The sequence below is a fragment of the Limanda limanda genome, chromosome 9 (genome assembly GCF_963576545.1).
Source record: "Limanda limanda chromosome 9, fLimLim1.1, whole genome shotgun sequence".
NCBI classification, from domain to species: Eukaryota; Metazoa; Chordata; class Actinopteri; order Pleuronectiformes; family Pleuronectidae; genus Limanda; species Limanda limanda.
In genome coordinates this window covers 21,737,165-21,761,623 of record NC_083644.1, presented here as the reverse complement: position 1 = coordinate 21,761,623, position 24,459 = coordinate 21,737,165, and the positions used below count along the sequence as shown (strand labels likewise).

The 24,459-nt window shown below is 42.6% G+C and overlaps 1 protein-coding gene across 2 annotated transcripts in view; it reads right to left on the bottom strand.

Annotated features, from left to right (window-relative positions):
• colgalt2b (collagen beta(1-O)galactosyltransferase 2b) overlaps nt 1-24,459 on the bottom strand; it is a 31,205-nt gene that overhangs the window by 4,466 nt on the left and 2,280 nt on the right. The window contains exons 2-10 of one of the 2 annotated variants that reach the window (XM_061078542.1): nt 19,511-19,632; nt 4,318-4,428; nt 4,086-4,203; nt 3,320-3,454; nt 3,022-3,226; nt 1,963-2,082; nt 1,531-1,604; nt 675-781; nt 81-213 (exon numbers count right to left, since the gene is read on the bottom strand). In XM_061078542.1, the coding sequence (XP_060934525.1) occupies nt 81-213; nt 675-781; nt 1,531-1,604; nt 1,963-2,082; nt 3,022-3,226; nt 3,320-3,454; nt 4,086-4,203; nt 4,318-4,428; nt 19,511-19,608 (1,101 nt within the window). In that variant the 5' untranslated portion in view covers nt 19,609-19,632. Of the gene's footprint in view, nt 1-80; nt 214-674; nt 782-1,530; nt 1,605-1,962; nt 2,083-3,021; nt 3,227-3,319; nt 3,455-4,085; nt 4,204-4,317; nt 4,429-19,510; nt 19,741-24,459 lie in introns of those variants that run through there. The other variant, XM_061078541.1, reaches the window with a different exon arrangement.

Below are 24,459 nucleotides of genomic sequence, written 5' to 3'. Positions count from 1 at the left end.
CAATGTTCAAACTTGTTCAGTGCTCGATCCTTCTTCCCCACCTGGTGCACTGCACTGGATTAGATGTCACTTCGCCTCACCTGAGTCCATATAGAGTGATGGCTGAGGAAGCATCCGATCTCCCCTCTGGTCAGGACTCGACCCGAGTAAGGATCCTTGTAGCCCGGCAGCATCTCTATCCCCAGGGCCTGCAGCTGGGACGTGTTCAGAGCCCTTAGAGACACAGAGAAGCGGTGGTAACGAGGGGATTTGATTGATCTCTAAACCTGTCAACAGCGAGAGTTGTATCACCAGCATAAGAAAAAAGCCTCACAGCAAAGCACAAGGAAGTCAAGCTCGACAGGCTGCGACAAGTAACGCATTCTGCCAGACAAAATAAGGCCAGAAGAAGGATTACGACATTCTCAACAGTGGATTTAAGTAAGATCTGAGAAGGGAGAGTAAGTGGAGATTATTACTGCCAACGCCAAATCTCTGTTTGGACAGGATGTTTGGATTCATGTATAGGTTTCAGAACACAGAGGAGATTATCTCAGCTGACGCTCGGGGGAGAAAGGAGCAGAAGAATGTCACTGTTGTTGTGCAGAATATACTCAACTTCAAATGACTTTACCACAGAGAGTGTGAGGAGATTTTTTTAAATCAGCCCTCAGCTCACTGTGCCTGTGACCTACTTGCCATCCACCGCGTCAGTCAGCGTCGCATGTAGACCCAACGAGGCCATGGATTTCAGCATCCTGGTTCTTCTGTCCAGCCGGCGCTTCAGGTTGATCAGCAAAATCTAAACAGTCGCACAGAGGAAAATAATAATTTCCTTTGCTCTAAAACGCGATTTTTGCAGCACAGTTCATTCATAGTTGGTCAGGTGCAAAATGCAGCGAGCACACGATAGAAAAATGCTTATGATAGATAGTTATACATAGGAAGGCTAGGGCAAACGATGAACTTAAAAGATATAAGATGAGACACAATGAAAAAAGATAAGACTTAATTAATCCTGAAGGAAATTCTTGTGCCAGTCCATATTACAGTCACACAATATATAATTAAGTACAGAGAATAAAACAAAGAATATAAGTCTAAAAAAATGTAAGTGAACATTTAAAGAAATGTCTAAAGTGTATTATAAGGGAAATCAATATTATTAAGTGTGTACAGAGTAAATGCAGAAGAATTGCAAGTAAGTTATGTGAGACCATCAACAGATACTAACCTAAAATGGCAGTAAATAGTAATATAAAAGGGGTAAGAAATGTGGAATATTGCAAATGGTTACTAAACATAATATAATGAAAAATAATATTGCAAATGAATAGTAATATTGCACATTTATATTAACATTAACACATCAAAAAACAGAGTAATATTGCACACATAGTTGTTTTTTTCCATCACTGTTCGGTTCTCAATGATCCAATAATAAAATGAAGCAAACTGGGACAGAAAACATGACGAGCGAGATGCTCATTAACAGTAAATACACAGAGACACAGACGTTGCTCCTCCAGACAACTGTTCCTCACAACTCACGTAATCAAAGCCCATCGTGTCCTGCGACGATGGAGAAGAGTTCAAGTGCTCTGAGGTCTCAATGTCGTGTTCAACTGTGGACAGAGAGTGAGGAAGGAGGCGAGAGGTTAAAACAGGATCAGAAAAGATTTTATTGTGGCACTGGTTTATTTGATATAATGGATTTAAAATCTGAGCAAAGAGACGAGCAGTGACCAAGGCCAAAGGGGGGGAGAAAAAGAGCGAGGGAAGAGGTGGGGGTTGGAGAGACAGAAAGGAGGAGAGGGGAGGTTTAAGCAAAGAGTGCAGACAGGAAGCAATCAGGGCGGGTCGAGGATGTCAAGAAGACATAGAAGCAATCTGAGAGGTAAGGTCATTAAGGCGTGACTGATAGTAAAGTCTGGACATCTGGGAAGTGTGTGTGTGCACGTGTGTGTTTGTGTGTGTACTTACTCAAAGCTTCCGTAATTGTGTGTACGAAACTCTCCCTTTCCTCCTCCACACTCTGCTGGGCCTTGAGCGGGACGGGCAGAAAGCCGTAGTGTTCTTTGTTACACACATACATCTGCACACCTGGAAACACACACACACACACACAAAAATGGTCATACATTCAACCAGTGTTTAGACCAGGGGGGCCCACACTTTATAGGCTTGTGAGCTACTCTTGAAATGACCAGCTCAACTAGATCTACCGTCAAGATAATGTTGGTATCCCTAATATACATTATATCAGTTCATTATTTGATTTGTGCGTCAACTAATGACATGTCCAATTTACTAGAATTGTATTTTCTAATCAAATATTTATACTTTATATTTTTCAGGTTTCTTTTTTGACTTCACCATACAAACTCTTTACATAAAACACTACAAGTATCATTTAAAGGATAAAGGTGAATTATAACAGTAACAGATCAAAACAACAACATTTTACAATGTTGGAAAAGTATAAGTAACAATATACTAAAACATAAAAAAGTGCAGTGATTGTACAAATGTGGATTTTATTTTTCATGCATTCAACTAAAACTCTTCCGAGAACCAAGAAATCAGATGTTTCCACATAAATATTGTATAATCACACTAAATTGAATGCACAATTGTGAGATGGAAGAAACTCTGCCACTGTGTTTGTGAAAGTTTGCATATCTGTGTCTTTGTGTAGGGTGGCAGAGTGCAGACTTTACTGCCGCCAAACTCCTGCGGCCTTTGAGAGTTTGAAGGTTTAATTATGCTGTTTGTTCCAAGTAGATGATGACTCACATCAGACACACACAATGTTGCACACTAATAAACAGCCACATGCTAAGTCAGTCAAACGGATCAGCCTGAATCTGACCCGTGCAACAAATAAAAAGCCTTCAGTTTGATTCTGCAGCAAACACGCTGATTAAAACCAGATCACTTTCCACAACTAATGACTTGAGAAGCCACTGACTTTGTTAAAGTCGTGAGACATTCACATCCCTGCCATAAATCTGGCAGTTTGTTGCGAGGTTTCAAACTGACCCACTTGACGTGCCGAGAAAGCAAACACCATGATATCATCGAACGCCCAGCTGTAATCTGGGTGAGGGGGGTAGAAGGTCAGGTCCCGGCTGGATTCACGCCGCAGGTCTATAAGGAAGGTGCTGTGCACCATGGGAACGGCGAAGCAGCCGAGTCGCTTCCACTCCCTGATGGGCTGGTAGTCTTGTGTTCGTTTGTAGTAACCCTGACAGAGAAGAGGGAGAAGAAGAGTGCCGTGCTGAGGTGATAACGCCAACTGATACGTGGACAGGCGGAGGTGTTAGAATCTAAACTGTACCTGTGGGGTGATGCCGCACCAGAAGTTGGAGTAGAGAGAGCGAGACTCTAACATGGGAGCCACCACAGTCAGGTTCTCGGCCATCATCAGGTTGAGCACACGAGGGTTCGTCAGCAGGTTGTCACTGTCAACGAACTACAGAGGAGAGAGAGGCGCTGAGTGTAAATGGAGAGGAGAGCCTTGTGGTTTGGAAAATAATTACATTTTTAGATTAGAAATATCATTAAATGTGACTTAAATTACTTTACTATTTTTGCAGTATGAAAAAGTATGATGGATGAAAATCTAATTCAGTTCAAAACATATCTGTCATCTAATACCTCTGTTACAACTCAGTTAGGAGGTAATTTAAACTCTGGTAACCCGCTAAAGGTGATTGACTAATTTCTAATTGCCAGTAGAGGGGTTTGCCTTGTTGTTTTTATTTTTATGACTCATATTCAACAGCACTAAACAACGCATCAGACACTAGAAAGCGGGAAACACAACACATGACAGAGGCAAACACTGCAGTGGCAAAGTTACAGTGGTTTCACTTTTATAGCTTTTTCTTCAGTCACTCTTTCAAACTCAAACAGCGACTGAAATATTTCAGGTCATTTAGAAGTTGGATGTGCGTCATAACACTGGAGACTGGAAAAGGTGCAGCGTCAGTGTCTCCACTGCTAAAATTAAGAAATTAATGTGTTCACCAGCGTGTCATGTTTCCATCACTGCCGATTGGAGCAGATAAAAACCGGTGTCTATTGCAGAACCATTGTCTTACCAGTATATAGTCTGCCCATCGTTCCCTGGCAGCCTTCAGTGCCGCCTGTCTCAGCTTCATCACGTGGTTGAACCTGGAGGGAGGCCAGTGCTTCGGACCCCACTCGTCTGTGTAGGACCTGATGAAAAAACAGTCGGCCAAATAATCATCACCATTTTTTCATGAAACACTGATTATCAGAACTAATCCAGAAGAAACCCTAAATCCAAAAGAAACCCTAAATCGGACTCACTTCGGCTCCTCCATGGGTCTCCACTCCACGTAGTGGTAGACACTCTGGGCTCCCTTCAGCCACTCTCTCAGCATGGCAGTGGTGTTGTCCCCATTATGGTCTGTTGCCGCCCTGGAACAAACGACACAGACAGAAGAGGATGTCACTGAAATGAAGCAGACCACTGACCATGCATCCTGTAACTAAACAGCCACGGTTACTATCCTTCAAACCACCACACAGACACGTCTCACAGGCCGTCCTGCAGCAGCTCAGGTTCAAATCTGGCCCAGTTGTGGATGTCATCCTCTCTGTCTACCGCCTACACTGGCCGGGACTGCACATCAAAAGAAAACATAAAGGCACCACAACAGAAACACAACCACAACAGAAGTGAACAATATCTGTTGACAGTCAAGCAAGTTACTTACTCTGGTCAAGTCATTGATGTTTAGGTGAAGTAACCGTCATTTGTAAAAACCTGGACAAACCAGTCTTGCTTTAAATGTGATGCTTGTCCTTTAGAGATGTTACACAATAGGTGATTTGGGCTGTTCCAAGCCCCGGCACCGTAATGCCTAAACTAATCATGCATCACATTCTAAGCGGCGACAGGCTTGACCAGGCTTTCAAAACCGACGGCTCACTTTCATTGTCAACATCTGTTGTTACTCAGTTTCATTGTGATCCTGTTTCCATTGTATGGTTTTTGCATTCATGTTTTCTGTTAATGTGGTTGTGTGAGACTTGACCACCGTGTCAAAAAATGGAGGGAAAAAAGTGTCAGAGAAAATACAAAATGATAATAAAAGATCCTCTGGATGTGAAGAAGAGTGAAACATAAAGTAGAAAATTGTGTGAAAGAGGCTGCGACCCTGAGTCATGACTCTCAGACAGCGAGTTATGGAGGAAAGCGCTCGGCTTCTTCCAGATTTGTCTAATTACCGTCTCATGTTACAACAGGCAGCCTCAGTGCTGCAGAGCTTCCTCACTGCGTAACAGCACTGCTGCCGTGCAAGTCTGAAATAACAGCACTGACAGACATTACTCAGAGGCACTCTGGGTAAAAACTACAACAACAAAAAAAGATACACCAAGCTCATAGCAATCCTGCTTTAGGGACCGGCTGTCCCTCATGGGTGTGGGATGAGTATGTAATTCAATGCATCAAGTTCGTTCTCAACAATCAAACCAACAAAGGCCGCAGATGAATATGGAAGCTCAGTGAAACACATCTCGACACAAACATTTTATAAAGGCAAACTGACAACACACACACACACACACACACACACACACACACACACACACACACACACACACACACACACACACACACACACACACACACACACACACACACACACTCACACCCATTACTGTAAGCAAATGATGTCAGTGTAAAATTTAGCACACTTAAGTCACTCCTGTGGTTTGCACTCGGCTTCGCTGTTTCTTCAAAGATTTGCACTTCGGCTCCCAGAGTTACTCAGAGAAGACACTGTGCCTACTGTTTGTGTGTTTGTGTGTGTGAGTGTGTGTGTGTGTGTGTGTGTGTGTGTACACGTATATATAAAATTGCGCAAGAGAAATGAAAACAGTGATCAAGCCCCTGCATCACCGTTTGGCTTCACTTCTGTACATTTGGGCATCAGAAAACTGAACATCAGCTGTTTCTCCCTCTCTCTGCATTCAAATCAACATTAAGGGAGGAAAGGTCAACAGAATGTGCGGCAGAACCCTGTGCATGGATGTGTGCATACAACACACACACACACACACACACACACTTGGCAAGATGGAGTTTTCCACTGCTTGCTGTAATATTCCTTGCTGTACTCGCTCCAAAATCACACCCAATTTTAGCGAGGGGCAGAGATAGAAACACACACACACTCAAACACACACACACTTGTGTGATGTCCTGATAATTCCAGTAAGTACCGCTCAGCAGAGGATGACAGTGTTGTTGCTCATCATTTACCCACATTTAGCGATACAGGAACACCTGTTCTCTTTTAAAGACACACACATACAAGTAAACAGATGCTTATAACATCATGAAAATACACAGACAGGCACCGTCTTGCATTACACACAGAGATGAGTCAGAAAGAGGCAGAGCGCTCTCGTGTGTGGAATTTCAATCATCTCATATAAATTCTGCTTCTGAGATAATCAGCAGCTGGAGGAGCCTGAAGGAGTTGGAGTTGTCAATACTTCCAAAAGCATGAGTGTGTGTGTTGTTATAATGCATCTTTGTGAGGACCATTTTGAGCCTAGAACTTACCGAGTGCGGCAAGGCAAGTTTATTGCTTTACATAAAACACAAAAAGCATCATGACGAAATGTAAAAGCAACAGAAGACAATACAAAAAAGCATTTACAAGAAATTAAAAGAGCTCAAATAACAGGGCAGAGTAAGAAATCAGTAACTATTTGCTTCAATAAAAGGATTTGGCAAACATGAACGTGCTAACCATGGATTTAAAAGAACTAAGATTTGCAGCAGATGTGCAGATCTTTGGGAGCCTGTACCACGAGGAGTATAGGAACTGAATTCTGCTTCTCCATGTTTTAGTTTTGACCTTGGGGACAGAAAGCAGACCGGTTCCAGGCGACCTGAGGGGTCTGGATGGGTCATAACGTGCCAGTAGATGAGATATTCTATATATTTTGGTCCTTCAGTGCTTAATAAACCAACTGCAGGATTTTGAAGATTTTGAAGTGAGGACATTTTGCAAGTCCTCATTTTAAACACTGACCCTGCCAGGACTCTTGGGCCTCGTGGGGACCCAAGGTTAAAGATATGGTTTTGGTTTGGCTGTTCGTAATCAATGAAAGTCAATGCAAAGTCCTAATAAGGATACCTGCACAAACCTGTGTGTGTGTGCATGCCTACACTTGCAGGTGTGTGACAAAACATATAGGCGTACATTTTTGTGTCCCGGGAATGTTTGTTTAAAAGTGGTACTTTTAAAAAATGTGCATGTCTCTTCTTGAGTGTGCGTCAACGTTTGAGAACTTATTGGTACATAAATGCCCTTTTTATCGTAGGTTGGAAACACACAAACACCTGACTCGCTGGTAATGAGCACATCTGGACACACAGTTACATGCTTCTGCAACCACTAAACTGCACAGTGCCGGGGGGGACATCAATGTGTTCCTGCATGTCATCTCCAAATCACAGACTCAGCTCCAGACAGGGATTTAAAATGAGGGAAGTGAAGAACAATGCATGGGACAGCAGGTGGGAACTGTGCCATGTATGGAGGCAAATGTGAACAAACACACTTGTGTGTATGTAAGAGGCAGCATGAGCGAGTGTGATGAAACAGCGGGTAAAAAAGAGGATCTGTTGACTTCACTTTGTTTTACTGCTAAACATAAACTGAAAATGTGTGAAATTGTTCCAAAATTAAGAATTGAATTCCTCACGTGGCTTATTAAAACCTTTCAAACATATAATGAATGGGGCTGACTTCATTTTACACCCAACGCATTAAAATGATAATGACTCCTTTTGTCCAGGTTACAAAGAAGAAATCTAAATCTCGCCAGGTTTAATTTGTGCATTTTGATGGGCTTTTCTTGGCAGATTTAATCGATCAGTCAAGGTTGAAAGTTTCCACGAAGAGAAGAAAACTTGTGTGTGTATTTCTTAGGAATTATAGAGAAAGAAAATGTGGGAACAATCACTTCAATAAAGCTGCAGAATTTAATGAAAAATGGGAAGCGTTGGCTTGGTCGTTCTGGTTGTGTTTTGTAGCTGTTGTGGATAAAACACAACTGTGCATATCCATATATACAGCATATCACAACCTCCGCCGGGTTATAAAAGTACAAAATGTGCTTTATAAGGATGATGCACCTTCTTTAGTGTTGCTGTTGCTTACTGGCTCTTGTTTTTCCACAAGCACATCTCTCAACTCCACCCCTCCCACTGCCCAGCCTCCCGAGCACTCAGGACTCTGAGCACACTGTGGGATTTTCCATTACCAGCATTACATCTCGGCATGCCTTATGATTTCTGGAAATGTGAAACTTTATGGTGTATACCACAGGGAAGCCATCATAAATGCATATGTGAAGCAAATAGAGGGAAACAGAGGGAAGGTTTTTGCTTATGTGTCTTGTCAATGTTTGATCGGGCAAAGCACAGACATGAGAGCACCCTGGAGTAAAGCCATTTTTTTGGGGATATCCTCTCCTCCGTCCCACTTTATTTTTGGTCACATCTGTCCTCCGGGAGGCCACATGTGCACTCTGTCAACTCGATTTCCTCCGCCTTCAGCCTGCAGCAGACATGCACTGTCCGGAGACCCCCAATGCCCAGTTAAGGAGCATTCTCAGATCCTGTCAAATAGCTTAGCTGCAATAAGCTCATGTCTCCAAAAGTAAAGGATTGTGAAGATTTGACCTATCTGCGATGGAGCTAAACTCAAATAAGAAGGATCAGTAATCTGAGCTCTTGGGTTCATATCCCCGTCCACGTCCCTCCCAACCTCTCCATCGCTTCCTGTCTTGCCTCATGCTGCGTCTCCTCATCCCAATGTTGAAGTTTACAGTAGACTGCAGCCTCATTATTCTGCTGCCTGCAGCTCTAGGGTTTGGTCTCCTCTCCCCCTTTCTGACTTTATGATGAGCATCTGGACTGCACATGCTTGCTCAAGCCTCACCTTCACACCCCAGCATTCCCCCGCCCTATCACTTTTGTGATGCCTATTTATTCTTCCTGTGTTCTCTAATCTAAGTGCATGAGACCATCTCTCGTCCCATGTGAATCTTCGGTAGTCCTCATCCAGTGCTGTAGCAGCTGGTGTAGAATATTACCAGTGGCATTACAGATCAGATAAACAACGAAACATCCCAAATACACTTGGATGACAAAATGTGTAGCTTATAGTAAATTGACAGATATCCTTTCTTCAATCTAAGAAACACTTATGTTTCTGCATCACATCAAATACCAACTAATTCCCCACACATCTGTCTGTCTTCCTCTTATCAGCGTCACGCATGTGTATTCTCAATTGTCCAGGGAAGTGCAGTGCCAAGTTTGGTGCAACTTGGACATGTGGTGCATTCAATATTACTGAAAAGTGAATAAACAAGCTACCAGGGCTCTGTAGCAGTTTGGATCATTTTGGAAAGTTGTCTTCAAAGTAATAGTTAAATCTTTGTTCTGTTGCTGCAATGCTTTATATCAGCTTTTATTTTTTGAAAAGTTTTAAACATGAGTCTGAAGATTGTGTCGGTTGATTGACAGACCTGTATGAAATGATAACAGCAGCTCAGCTGTTTTCAGACATGGCAGGTTTACAACAGGCATTGCATTAGTTTTATTGAAAATAAAAGTCACATTAGTATTAATGCTTTTATTAGCCTGTATCTTTGATAAAAGTTTCAAATTTGCTGTGAAGCCTTTATAGTTGGGTCTCCGGATGTCGAGCGGTATACCACATCCATCTCCATCAGCTAACATGATTATAAACCCACTTCACCACTCTCTCTGCCTCCCTCTCTCCCACCTGGTCGGCTTATCCTTGACAGAAAGTGTCTCAGATAACAGTGTGTCGAGAGGGCGCTTTACTGGAGGCTGACATCTGGCCTTAAACACACAGGCCCGTCTCTTAGACTGGCCCTTAAGGTAAACACAGGCCTGAAAGGCCCCAGCAGGCCAGTGTCAGCTGACTGTTGATTCAATAAACTATCTCATATCACTACCAATAATGACTGGGTGCTGCATATAATTAAGAAGGAAGAATGCCTCTTTCAGACCCGAGCAGAGATGCCTTTAAAACATAATAACTACGCTAGTGTGTGTTGACTTGGTAATAACGTCTGCAGGCTGACGTGGCTGCAGGTATCTGGTTGGCCCGGTGGGGGCAAAGGAGAAAGAGGAGGGGGTAGATGGGCAGAGGGATGGAAGGGGAAAGGGTACAAGAGGAGTCGGAGGGAGGGTGGGAGGAGGAGGCGGGTGAGACTCCTGACTGAAATTCCTCATGACTCTCAGGGTCAACACAAGTGGCCAAGGCTGGCGGGCTGACACTGAAGTGTAACAGGCAAAGATATTCATCTTGTCTACATATTAAAGAAAGCCAGTGTTGACTGTCAGCAGCAGACAGGATGAGAAATCTGACACCTTGTGCTAGAGTCACCTCCCCAACCTCTACATCAGAACATTTGCATTGGAGATGTGTAATTTTGTACTTCAGAACTGTCCAGTATTAATATGCAGTTAATCTTTGGGATCCTGCCAACAAGAAAAATGTATGTTGTATGATCCCGACTCAAGTTTAACCCTTTCAAATGTGTAATGACGTGGTTTGGTACATAGATTTGCGTACTTTGCGTTTTCTGCAGCATTGACGGCTATTCCGATGCTGATATCGAAACTCTCTAACTAAAATGGTATTAGTGGAGATTCATGACAGTCACTGTAAATGAAAAAGGTACAGTATACTTGTGGCTTTATGTAAGGAAAAGTATTTCAGAGTAATTGTAGTATAAACTTTTGTAGACGAGAATAAGGTAAATGTAACAGAGAAGAATCAAGCAAAAACCTTGAGAAACAGATGGAAGGAGTGATGGAGGAACAGAAAGATGTCGGGAAATGAGAAACAGGGAGGGATTTAGGGAGAGAGTGCACAGTAGTCAGGCCATGAAACTAATGACACACACACACACACACACACACACACAGATGGATGGTGCTAAAATTATATTTCCATACGAGAACATGAGCACCGTACTTTTTAATGAATACTCCAGTGTTCATGAAAACATGGCTCTCAACACATCACCTGACAGATGAACAGTGGATCTGTTTCTTGTTCTTCTTCCCTCGCTCTCTTTACTGCTGCCTCTACCTTAACTAATCTCATTCCAGATCTCAACTCCTCCCTCCATCCCTCTCTGTCTCCCTCTCTCTCCAGATGAAAGTGATTGTAGCAGGATGCCATCATGTGTCCGTTTTTGCCAACTCTCTCAGAGCTTTGCTGCCAAGCTCCGACAATGCTTCTGGAAGTGTGCAGGAACACATGGGGCATCTAAGCAAGAATTCACAGTCCAGGCCAAGTCCAGGAACAACCAGAGGGAGAGAGAGAGATGGGGACGGACAGACAGACAGACGCAGAACTGATTATTAAAATATCTCAGGATGAAACAAAGGTGACCACGTTTTCGCTTTGAGAGCTTTTGGCGATACTGGCCATGTTTATGTGCTGCAAAATGCAAGATTTCCACAGCAGAATTTATACGTCACGTCCTGCCTCTTGCATACTCGACTCAGGCGCCACCCTGGCCTGACTGCTTCAGACATTATCTTGTTGTTGAGTCTGACCTGAACAATCTCCTGCTGCATTCTTTATATGTAATAGTAAAACTCCGGAAATGTCCAGATAATTAGGGCATTTTCCAGAGTTTGTCTCTCACATGACTTTGATCTCTGAAAATGGCTTTGTTGATTTTCACTGGACTCATTACTGTTAATGCTCACCATACCACCAGATGAGTGGAATTGGTGCCTAACAAATCCATTGTTTAATCTGGTTTGAGTAATATTTCCTAAAAAAAACTACAGTGGCCAAATCTTCAATGATCCCACTCTGGTTATTAAATATCTTTACTCGTGTCTTCAGTAAAAACAAACGGGTTTAGTAGAGAGTGCCACAAAGAGTGTTGAAATGAGAATAATGGCACCGTATCTATCATTTAACTGTGTTTATTTATTAAGCAGCACAAACAATGTCTCTTAAATGTTTAGAGCATCTGATAAAGGCAGGACTCACTCCAGATGATTCTGCATCTTCTCACAGCAGAGCGGGGATAGGACACTGCCAGATGTGCTCTGTCTGTTCTGCCATGTGAGACTTAGCTCATGTAGACGTGTCTGAAAATGATGCTTGCAGCTGGGATGTCAAATATTTTTTGGAACTCTCCAAATGGGTGAGACTATAGCTGGTTATTTAAGTTCTTACAAAGTGTGTGCAGATTACTTCACTTTGTCAAACCAAACCCCATTAAACAAGCACCTTTCTTTGCCTCATTGAGTTTAAAAATACCTGAACAGATTTTTAAAGATTTCAAAGTTTCCCATGTTCTGGATGTGAGCGCAGATCATCCTCGGAACAACTGATTGCACCCACATGATCGTGGCCTGTTACTCAATAGATGGAGGTTCTGACTCGCTGTGGGTCTAACGGGATCATTGGGAAAGTGAATGGAAAACCGGGCCTGAGTCAGACGAGCAGAGCAGAAACAAACACCCATTATCCTTGGTATAGCGTTCAAAGAAACACACACAACAATCTAACACACACATACAAACTTGTGTGAGAGGAAACACACATGCTTGTGCCTTTATACTCATACTTAGAACATCCTTAATCAGACCCACTCATTTTAGTACGCAGTTCCAATTCTGTGATCTAATACATATTGCCACACACTGAAAGCATATGCTACTAATCATTCACAAGTGCACATGTTGTCTGTACCAGATAATATAAAAAGCCTATTCCATCCTCTTAATTGATTCCATACGTTTGTATACACTGGAAAATGGCCTGTGTGACAAAGCCAGGAACAACGTAGACCTCCCTGGTGGGCTCCTATAGAGGAAAGGGCTCCGAGGTAACGCACCTGGCCCAGTGAGACGCAAAGGGAAACTATCCAATGTTGTAAAACTGACAATGAGTTCATGTTTGATTCTCACCACATTGTTCTATTTTCATATCTGCCTGTCAGATGAAAGAAATAATGAAGAACACAAGTTCAACTATTCCCCATGTATTCTAACGACCTTGCAATTTTGTCCCGTAACCAAAACTTTTCCACATATTTTGTTTCCTGCAAAAGTTTCCCCAAACCCCGTCCTTCATAAATGCAGAGCAATAGATGAACTCTATATCAGCGAACTCAGACACAGACACGTGTGGCACAGATGTCTCACATTTTACCAACAAAAATGACTGCTCCACGCCCTGCAAGGCAATTCCATGCTGTACTGCACTAACGCAGGTGTAAATTATTTTGTTCTACATGCAACGTTTTGTTGGAACACAGACACACAAAGTAAAGTCATCAACTGAGAACGACGACACTAATGTATAACACAACCGCTGAATGGCTGAGACACAACAGACCATAACAGAGGCAGTTGCATCCAGATATGAAGTGGTGAAAGAATCAAAGTGAGTTAAATGCAACTTGGCTAGTGTTAGTATGTGTGCGTGCCTGCATGTGTGCGTGCGTGTGTTTGTGCGTGCATGTGTGCGTGCATGCATGTGTGCGTGCGTGTGTGTGCAGAAATAATTTAGGAGTATGGTCTCGGTTGCACTCGGACCTGTAACCAGTCAGTTTTTACTCTTGGATGCTGTGTTTGTGTGCATGTCATTTGTCGGCTGATATTTTGTATTATTAGGTCTGTTTAGCTTTCCACTTCCTCACCCTATAAGACTCTCTGGATTTCTGTGAGATTGACTTGGAGATGCACTACCATGAATTGGGGGGGGGGGGGGGGTGGAGCATTTAAAGGAGCGCTGAAGAGATTTGTGTTTATTTGTGTTTACTGACTTCAAATATTAACTCTCTTGTGTGAAATTAGGGTAAAATCATACAGCAAATACGACAGAATTAATTAAATCTATGGCGGTAACAGGGGTGCACGTGCACGCGCATGAAGGTCACACTCATGAGTCTCACAACAGATTCTGAGTGACAGGCACACAGACCAAAAAACGGGATCTTGTGTGAGAGTTAGAACTTTGTTGCATACCACAACTGCAGCTGATGTGTGAGGTCAGCCTGTCTGCATGGATGGTAAAAAACGTTATGGCAACCATATGGTAGCATGACGGAGTGAGTGAGCATGCGGCGCTGCAAATAGCGCTGCACACACCAAGCTAGGCATCTCTTGTGTTTTAACTATATAAACAAAAATATGCCTCATTATGAAACTGAGGCGAGACAAATGAGGATTTGGTGGGCTGCCAGAGACTAGATAACTAGGTGGTCATATCATGACCGAGGCACCTGAGGAATGTATGTGCTTTCTGGCTGTATACTAGTCTGTCAAGAAATGCAGTGAGTAAAGGTAAACGCTAAAAAAATTATACCACAAAACCTGGTATGAGTACCATATTGTTTGTTTGTATAAAGTACAGTGACAGTGATAAATAACGGATAAGTGGTTCTCTCATAAAGAACTGATTATGAAAAATGGTATATGAAAGTGAGAAAACCAGTTCTCAAGGGGAGGACATCCTCTTCCTCAGGCTTCAGTCTGTCTCTGGCAGGTCTACAAATCATCTCGACCCCGGGCCCAGCACCTGGGAAAACGTTTCCCCACAGGAGCGCAGCCGGCAGTCGATAAGCAGCAGGCGGTGAGCTGCAGGACAAGAAAAAGGATAACAGGCTGGACGGAACTTTAGAGAGGCTTGTCTGCATTGTCCCACAGATATCAAGAGAAACACAAAGTTCTCTGCTGATGAAATCTTCCTCCATTTCCTTTGGAGCAGCTGAGCAGTAACATTAGTAAGTGGACTCCCGAGGACAACTCAACTGTCAATTGGCAAACGATAAAAGCTCTTCAATTCTGCACTTATCCTTTCAGTCATGAGGACTCCACTAATGAAACTGCTGGTTAACCCTGTAACCTTGGTTCCTGTCTCTTTCTCCATATATCTGTTGCTCTCCACTGTGTGTGTACACTTCAATTTGCAAAGAATCTGCGTATAGCTATTTACATTTTTGGGGGAAATTCTTGTTAACTGTACCCTTAACTGGTTGCCTAACAACCTCTTAGTGACATCAAGACTCCAGGGCCACTCAGCCAAGGCACTAAATAACCATAACTACATAGTCCACTGCATAACCATTATACCTTTATAAACAGTCTTTCCCCAGATTTCCCTCTGTATCTCGTCGTCACTCTAGCTAAGCTAACTTGTTGCTGAGTGTAGCTTTGTACGCTCTGGACAGACAACCACCCTTCATGCTCTCATCCAGCACCCGAAGTTCTCCCGTCCATCTGGTATGCATGTCTTTGGGAGGAAGAGGAAAACGGAAACACCTTAACACCTTCACAAACTCATACAAACGTCATATAATATATGTAACAACAAATAAAGACTCCAGGTGACTGAGTAAGATTCCAACCCAGACCCCTCGTGCTCCATGGACATGCTATATTTTCCTGACTAATAACTCCTGGGACCTACTGCACGTGTCAGTCACACTTTGTCTTAAATCCGGGGTTCCTTTCATTACCTGTTTCATCAGGCTCTCCCCATGACAGTATCAAGTGTCATGTATAATCCATGGTTGTCCTGTTAGGACAGCTGGAGTAGGATGGAGCAACAGGACAACAGTAAAGAGGAAAACAGCTCTGGTCAAGCTACTGTGGGAATGCAGATAAACCAAAGTGCTAAATGCATTGTGGGTAATTTTCCCAGCATCGTTTACCACCTTCTCTTTGCCCGACCATCCCACCCCCCTCCCTCTCTCTCCAATTCCCTGCATTCTTTTGTTTCTTAACAGCAGTGTGAGAGTCTTTGTCACTGATTTGCCACCTCTCTGTCAGACCCATGCCCGCTTGCAGAGGGAAAACTTCTAAGGACTGATCTTTATTGGCCCATCCCATCTGTCAGCCTGAGTCATGGCTGAAGAAACAGGGTGGAGGAGACATGGCCCGGCTGATCAGGGCAGATTATCCGGTGAACAGGCTCAAACTGGAAACTTTTGGCCCCTGCAACAGTTTCGGACCTGCTAACTGTGGAACATCCTCCAGCTCTCCGTCCCCAAAACCATTTCTTTATGTTACACCCCACCTCTGATTCTCTTAAACTACATCCATACTACTACATTTTTGTTTGAAAACGCATCAACTCAGGTATTATGAATTACAGGTGTTGTGAACGCTGTCTTTTTTGCAAACACCATGTTGTGAAGTAAAACTATGCATTTTACAATGATACAACTGTTTACATGTGTATGAGACCAGCTGTTATTCATGCAATCTGTGACAATCCCTATGATCAGTGGGAAACACATGTCCTCCTGTGTACATCACCATACGCATGCCCAGTGTGCGTAAGTGGACTCGCGTTGTCATGCGTGTTGGTATTGCCGTGGATTGAAAGTGATTCTGAGCCAAAGCACTTTCGTGGACAAATTATTTTAGTTTGAAAACACAAATTTCAAATGTAGTGCTGCTTGTTGCTTCCTGTCTCAATTTTTTTTTTTTTTACAAAAAATAGAAAACCCTGTCTTCCATGGGAGAGCAATAAAGAGAAGAAAAGCCTTTTTATTATATTTGATCACCTACATCATTCTCCATTGGACTGCATGATTGAAATGAGTGGGAGGGATGAAGATGAAAAACATCTTCTTTCTAAATCATTGGCTCCAGAGAGGAGAACGTCAGGAACATTGTGTCCCCACACAACCAGAGGAGCCTCACAGCCACACACTGCATGTATCGTCTGTATAAGCGGGATAGTTCCCTGCATACTTTACATTATTCAGTTCATGATCTATGCAGCCGGGGTATAGATGGTAGTAAAAAGGAGCCTAGGGCTGCTTTACCAGTGAAGTAATGTATCACCAAACCACTGAGTATTTGGCTTGAGTCCAGCTGGAGACCCTCGCCTCACCTCATTCCCTTTTATCTTTCTCCAAGCGTATGAGCACTTTCTACTGTCGAATAAAACCAGTAACACCATTAGTTAATCTTTCAGTAGCAGTAATGGTAAATAAATTGGGAAGACAGGGGTCAATGGATTTACTTAAATAATCATCCTCAATCATCATTACTCATCCATCCCCCAACAGATATCTCATCAGCTGAAGATCTCAAACTGTATTTGTCATAATTAATTGCTGCTAACACATAGTAAAAATATTCTAACTTGGATATATGCTTTTGGTGAGAGCTGAATCGTAACTTGATATTAATGCAGCAGTTGGCTTCCATTTTGATAAGTAATGATGACAAACAGAAACAAGGAGGCTCAGAGCTGCTTGAGTTATGGTGAGTAAAAAAAACTCTTGACCGGTTTGACCAAAAGACCCCAATTAAGTTCATTTAAATACATAGAAACATTGTTAACAATGTTTATTGATATATCCACTGTTTCCAACTGACAACTTTAATTTATATTTATAATCACCATCGAAACAAGGCAGCACCATATACTAAAACACAACTATTCACAAATTTTCAGTTGCTCATTCAATGTCCTCTCAGATAAATTTCCTATTATGTCTCCATATGTCAAAGTGTGCTCACTAATAATCGTACAACATTTTATATAAACTGTCAAATCAAATGGTGTAATCATGTCTCTGTGTTTGGGTCCAATATTGACAGACTATGTCAAAGTGAAAAATGAAAAAATTGTTTGGTCAAAGAAGCAATGACATAGAAAATTTTGTAATGTCGTGTAAAGAGGCTAAATCAAAAGCATTAAGAAATGGCCAAAATAGCCCAGGATATGAATATGAGGATTTAGTTTGTGGTAGAGTGTGGTTAACACAAAAGACCACAGAAGCAGAAACACTACAAACTTTATCTACTGAAATCAAAATCAAAAAGCTCTGTTAGAAGTTGATGTGTTGCAGGACCCAGTGATGTGTGTGTCTAAGTGAGTCTTTGTTCTTTAATGATACGTTTCTATGCTAGTGACCACAAACATATTTGTGTGACATATATACATGGCCTCCCTCAAACTTACACTGTGATTTTACATTCACTTGCACTGACTTCAGGGCAGATAGAGAGAGACGCCCCTCCTGACTGATGGGGCCCTTCCTCTGTTAGTTAAACCCACTCATGAAGCCACTCAGCCACACTGGCACTGCGCTCCAGAGGGATGGGCCCCCTCTCTACATTGACTATCTACAGTGGGTGTGTGTGTGTTTGGATGAGGGTCTCTGGATTAGAAGCAGACAATAACTCTGCAAACAGAATCAAGACATTCTGCAAAGGGAAGGGTGGGAATCCAAACAAACGGATGCCAGGGAGCTGGACGCTGACGAGGAAAAGCTGTACATACTGTACATCCACCACTGTGTGATGTGTGTGTGTCTGCAATAGTCGGAAATCTCTCAGATCATCATGCACATCACACACATAGCTATCCTTGTTAAGACACTGCCTTGGTTCCCATTCACTGTGGGCAGCCTATACTGTATCCAAGGTTAATGGAAAGTATTTAAATAGCACTTTTTCCTTTTTCCATTCACACACTCATTCATTCTGTGCCACTTTGTTCAGCACTTTCTCTATCGCACGTATTTTGGGCAAATTGGGGTTCACTATCTTTCAAAGGGAAACTTCAGCATGCGATGGAATATCCAACCTTTTGGTTAGTGGACAACAAAGTGGGAGACCCTACTCTAAACCTGACCACAATTCGTATTTTGGCCCTGACCTTTTGCCTCATTAGGACCCTCTTTCATTCCCATGAAGTCTTCTGGTCCTGAGTCATTGTTTATACTGGAAAAAAAGTCCTATAAAAGGAAACAAAAACGAGCATGCACACGCACGCACACACATTTCAAACATGACTTTCAAGAATGTACCCCCACCCCCTGCTGTCAGACCAACTCAGTGTTTCTTTTCATCCCCTTTAGCTGGAGGGCTCCCTCTGACTTTGCATAATCCTAGTCTGCTGCTGTGGCACCGAGCACACCTACAGGACCCTATATGCCGGGTGTGAGCACCCCCACCCCACCGATCCCCTATACCTGCCTGCCCTGCTGTTTTAAAGGCCCGTTTCCGCAGGTTTGTGCTGACTCAGGCGGAGGGAGCCGTGATTAAGGGTTCAGACTAAATCCCGAACATGCACAACAGCTCTTTCATCTTTACGCACGGTGTGCAATTTGGATGCCGGCAGACACGCGATGTGAGTGCATCGTAAAACGCAGCAGCAACAGGTCTCCAACACTGACGAGGTGTTATTATGATGAAACGCGGACACACGCTGCTTTTCATTAGAACACGCTCCACTGCAGACCACCGTGCACAACTTGTCGCCCACCTTTTAGAACTACGCAAAAAGATCTGCTATTAGAACAAGTGGCTGGTAAACAGTCAGGTTCGGATGGAAAAAGTACTTTTACTTGCACCACAGTATCTACACGCTCACTTTACCATAAGTCAGACAAAAGTAATGAACCGTGCCACTGCTGCACCACGTCTCACCAGATCGCTATGCGCTCCTTCGGGTACTCCAGCTGGTCGAGGCAGCCCAGGTAGTGCGGCAGGCTGTGCTCCGCGTTGCGAGCCAGGATGGCGATCATGACCTTCGGCTTCAGCAGCGAGGACTCGGCCCGGACCTGCTCCAGCACCGGCTCTAAGGCGCCGCCGGGCACCAGCGGGGCCAGCAGTAGCGCCCACAGCACAGCGACTCCCGCGGCCGCGACCACCCGCATCCTGGCTTCCACGGTTTGGCTTGGGTTCTCCCGTGTGCCCCGGTCGAGGAGCGCAGAAAGGGAGTGCACGGGTGAGAGGGAGGGAGGGAGAGAGGGAGAAGGAGGAGGAGAGAGGAGGCAAGGTAATAGAGGGGGGGAGGCGGGATGGAGGGCGTCCTTTACCTCTCTGACCCTCCTACACCCCTGCTGGCTGCTGCTGGTGGTGTTGAGCAAAGACAAAACCCATTATGATAGAACTCACAATGAGTATTGTAGTTGTCACTAGGGTTGTTGCAAAGGGGCTACCGGAAACTTTCCATGGGAAGTTAAGCTCGGGAATTTTGGGAATTAAAAAAAAAAAAAAATATGCAAATTAAATGTGAGCAATAAAAACATCATTCAAAACTCTATTTTAAAGATGTATTGAATGCAGCACACACTGCACGTTGGATTTCAACCCTCCACTGTGCATTCTTCCATCACATGCACAGATAACTCCCAGCATCCTTCACTCTACAGCAGGGCTATTGAGGCCTGCTGTAGTGTGCAGGACTAGTCAGGTAAGTTTAGATGATATAACTGGGGAAATATATTAGCATGCTGATTGAGGATTGTTCATCTGTTCATCTAGCCTATTTCCATTAATTTATCCATCAATTGTAAAATATGTTAACAGACAATTCCAATTGTTTGGAACTATTTATATCTCTGCATTAGTGTCTTTTCACAAACTTTTTTCTCATCTTATTCTCCAGAACAATGCCACGTGCACTATCTCATGTGTGGAGACATTTCACCCCATCCAATGTAGAAGGAAAGGCTGTGTACATTTGCAAATACTGTGCAAAGACCTATGTTAAGAATGACACGATGCAGAAGCATATAGTCAAGTGCCCAAAGTTTCCTCAGGGCTCAAATCAGCCTATGACACAACAAAATGTTTATATTTATGTCTGTATATGACAAGGTAAATACAGTTAGTATAAATTACCCTCAACATTTCCAGTTTATTCCTGTTAATTCCCGTATATTCCCATGGTAAGTTTCCAACTTTGAATATTCCCGGAATTTTGCAACCCTAGTTGTCAAAGTAAGGAATCCTAAAGGTGAGTGAAAAACAGTGCCCAACAATATAAACATAAACCTGATAAAAATAACAATAGTAATAATCATTATTATGATTATAATCATTAATTAATCTAAATAAGAATAGATACAACATCCATCTTTATTAGAAAATTTGAAAAAATCATTGACTATTTCAGTGTCATCTTTTTCCGACATTTTTTCCTACTTCTTTTATTCCAGGACTGCACCCAAGAAAAGGGCCTTCATGGCGAAATGTAGACGTTACATCGCCTTCATTGTACTTTGTCTCACTAAAGACTGCCGCTGTTAATGTGAAAAAAAGTGTATTGTGAAGTGAATCATAAATGTTAGCTGGTCCATCTCTGCTTATCCTCCTTCACTCCCTCCTGAAAGTTTTTAGATAGTTTCTTCCTTTTTCCCCCAGCATCCTCGGGATTGACGGCCTCTTGGATGCTGCACCACAAGGCCGGAGACCATGAAGTCACCAGCTCTGACATCAGCCAGACAGACTGTTGCACTTTTTAAAATGTCTTTCCCCTGTAATGCGACTCTTTTTATAAACATGTGCAGGCCTGCTGCAAAAGCTTAATTTGTTACATCTGCAAAAGGTAGTCTGATTTACAAAAAGGAACAGAACTTTACGTATATATTTATCCCTCACCTTTCACCATGTATCATTTTGATCAAACATACAAGACAGTGACCAAAGTGTCATAATAATACAAAGAAAACATTCTACATCGTTCAAAGAAAATGTAAAAATTTGAATTTTCGGATATTTGATCAGATTCCTTTATTGGTTCTTTAGATAAATAAATCATTTAAAGCTCCACTCCCACAGAGCAAAATTGTTTTAACCAACATTTGGCACAATTATAGCTCACAATGTCACACTGTCATTCGGGCCCATACCCCGGGGAAGGATGGCACTTCGGCAGTCTGCTCCCGTTTTCCACATTTGGGCCAAAGGAAGCCGAGGCAAAACCGTGTGTCAACCACAGGTGCCAAAGATGGCCCAAATTTATTTTGTGCTATTCAGGCTATATTTACCATTTACCACATTGGTCACTGTGGGTTCATGTTTGCCAAAAAACGCCCACATTTGTTTTTGGATATTTGGGCCACATTTGGCTATTATACATCTATTATAAACCAGTTGCAAGTGGGTCAGAAGTGTTGCATCAATGCCATCTTAAATATGTGTCACATTGCTGGAAACCAGTGTTTTTTGGAACTCGTGAAAAATTTAGGTCTTGGAGATACATGGTTAGGGAGGATGAGTGCAGTGCCAAATTTGGGACGATTTGGACTCTGGATACATCCAATAAACTACATTAAATACATGGAATAAACAGACGCTCTGTAGCAGTCAGACTGTGTGTGTATTTAAAATCATTATCATACTTATTTATAAGCCAGTTTAGTATCATGATCGCAGATGAACCAGGTAGGATGAACACAACGTTTACTAACTTCACTCTGCACCATAGACTATAGTTTACTACACTATATTGTAGAACTTTTTGAAGAGGGCTCACTAATTATAAGGAATAATTCTGAGGTGAGCTCGAGAGCATTACCACAGGCCAAGCAAACAGACATGTTTAGAATGGGCACTGCACTGGTGCCGTAAAACGTTAATGTGTGAGCAGTATGGAGCCAGAACACAAACACTTCAGTGGCTCCAAAAAAAATATACAAAAATGCTGCATTACTAACTATGCTGTTAGCCAATATAAAACCTCCGGTTCCAAAAGTTGGCATCCAGGCTCTACATGCCATCATAATATTATACTGTGTCGTACAGTGATTACAGTAACCCTGCAGTAACCTCTTTTAAATACAGTTCAGGGACAGACAGACGAGCAAAGCTGGCTCACTTGGGTCCCTGTCTCGGCTCAGCTCTGTTTATTTAAGGAGGATCAGGAATCTCTCCCACCTGGTTGTGTTTTCCCTCTTTACTGAGGTACTTGGGGAACAGTTCTCTGCTGTTGAGTGCTCTTAGGCACAGTGGGCAAAGCGAACCAGAGATGGTGATGTTGTCAATCAGTCTGGTGATGATGATCTTGAGCTCCCTCTAGCGCTTCCCCAAATTCAGTCAAGCTTAACCCCCCCCCCCACACACACACACACACACAGTAATGACACATTGTCATAATGCATTCCACAGCCGCACACCCTAAACTTGTGCATCGTAACTAAATGCTGAACCCCAACCATTACTCAAACAGCCCTTTGAAAGTGAGAATTGGTCAGAACGTATTCACTTTCTTAAAGTGTCCTCACTCTGTATGTTCTTAGTTCAGACTAGTCCTCACAAAAATAGGAGAAACCACTGAAAACTTAGTTTGAGGAAAGGTTTGTTAACCTGCAGTCTGATGCATCGAGCAAGTCCAGGTCAGAGATCAGGATTATTGGCAGTGCACAGCCTACTGGAGGAATCTGCCCCTGTTGTGACTCGCTTAGCGTCATCAGGGACCAAATTCAGAATGTTGAATGTGAATGTTCGAAGCACACAGATTGAAGCAAAAGGTCAAATGTTCTTGTGTTTGTCGTTTCACTCTATACTTTCTGGTCAGATCTCAAAAAACAGACTCACCGTTTTGGCCCAGGCTCAGACTCCTGCACTCACTCAGTGTACGATACATATTCATTATTCAAATGGCTCATGCACTCGCTTTCCTAACGTAGCAAAATGTCTGCTTTGTAATTTTGGTGGCATGCAGTCATTTGTCTCTGTAACCGGACTATGGATGACAGATCTGTATCATTTGTTTTAGTTGTGTTTGGGATAAATGTATGTTTAAAGAACTGCCAGCCGTCTTTGGTTTGTTTAACTGTGGTTGCAGACAGAGTAGAGAAAGCAAAGCTTAAATTGCTACTCTAGCTTTAAATATCAGGGTAAAATGCTTCAAAAGAAGACTGAATAAATAGAAAATGATGTGTGTGAGAGAGAGAGAGAGAGAGAGAGAAGGAGAGAGAGAGAGAGATAGAGAGAGAGAGATATTTCTAAAGAGGTTGTTTTCTCTACCGTACTATGATACCACACATAAATTGTAATTTTTACACAACAGTTTGGTTAAGCTTTTGCTACACTGTGATTTCAGCAGAGGGAATTCTCTTGTAATTAATGTAAGTAAATCAGATTTACTTGGCGAAATGTCCATGACTTCTTCATGATTTGGTGCTTGCTAAGCCAATAAATCCAACCCTTCACTGTCCATTATCACAACAACCAGGTGTTACTGACAACGGTACAGCAGGGATTTCACTTCTTCTGACTTTATGACATGTCTCTGGCTACTTTATACTGCTCCACGAATAAAGGATGGTGGCAGCAAACTTGTCATGTATCTGAAACTTACAAACAAATGTGTCTTATTCCATATATTTATGAACATTTCCTATCTTAAGAATGAGATATAAGATATCAAAAGCAGCTGAAGAGAAAGCTTGATCTAATGCGAAAAGAGTGAAAACGAGAGGGACAGTTTGATGAGGACAAAAGATTCCAAAGTTCGAGAGAAAGTTCCTCAAGTGAGCCAATCAGCAACTTAAGATAAGGGTTCATAATAACATATAAAATAGATGTTTTTATCTTGATCAAGGATCATACTGTAGCATTTTTCTTATATTTATTTGATCTTTGTA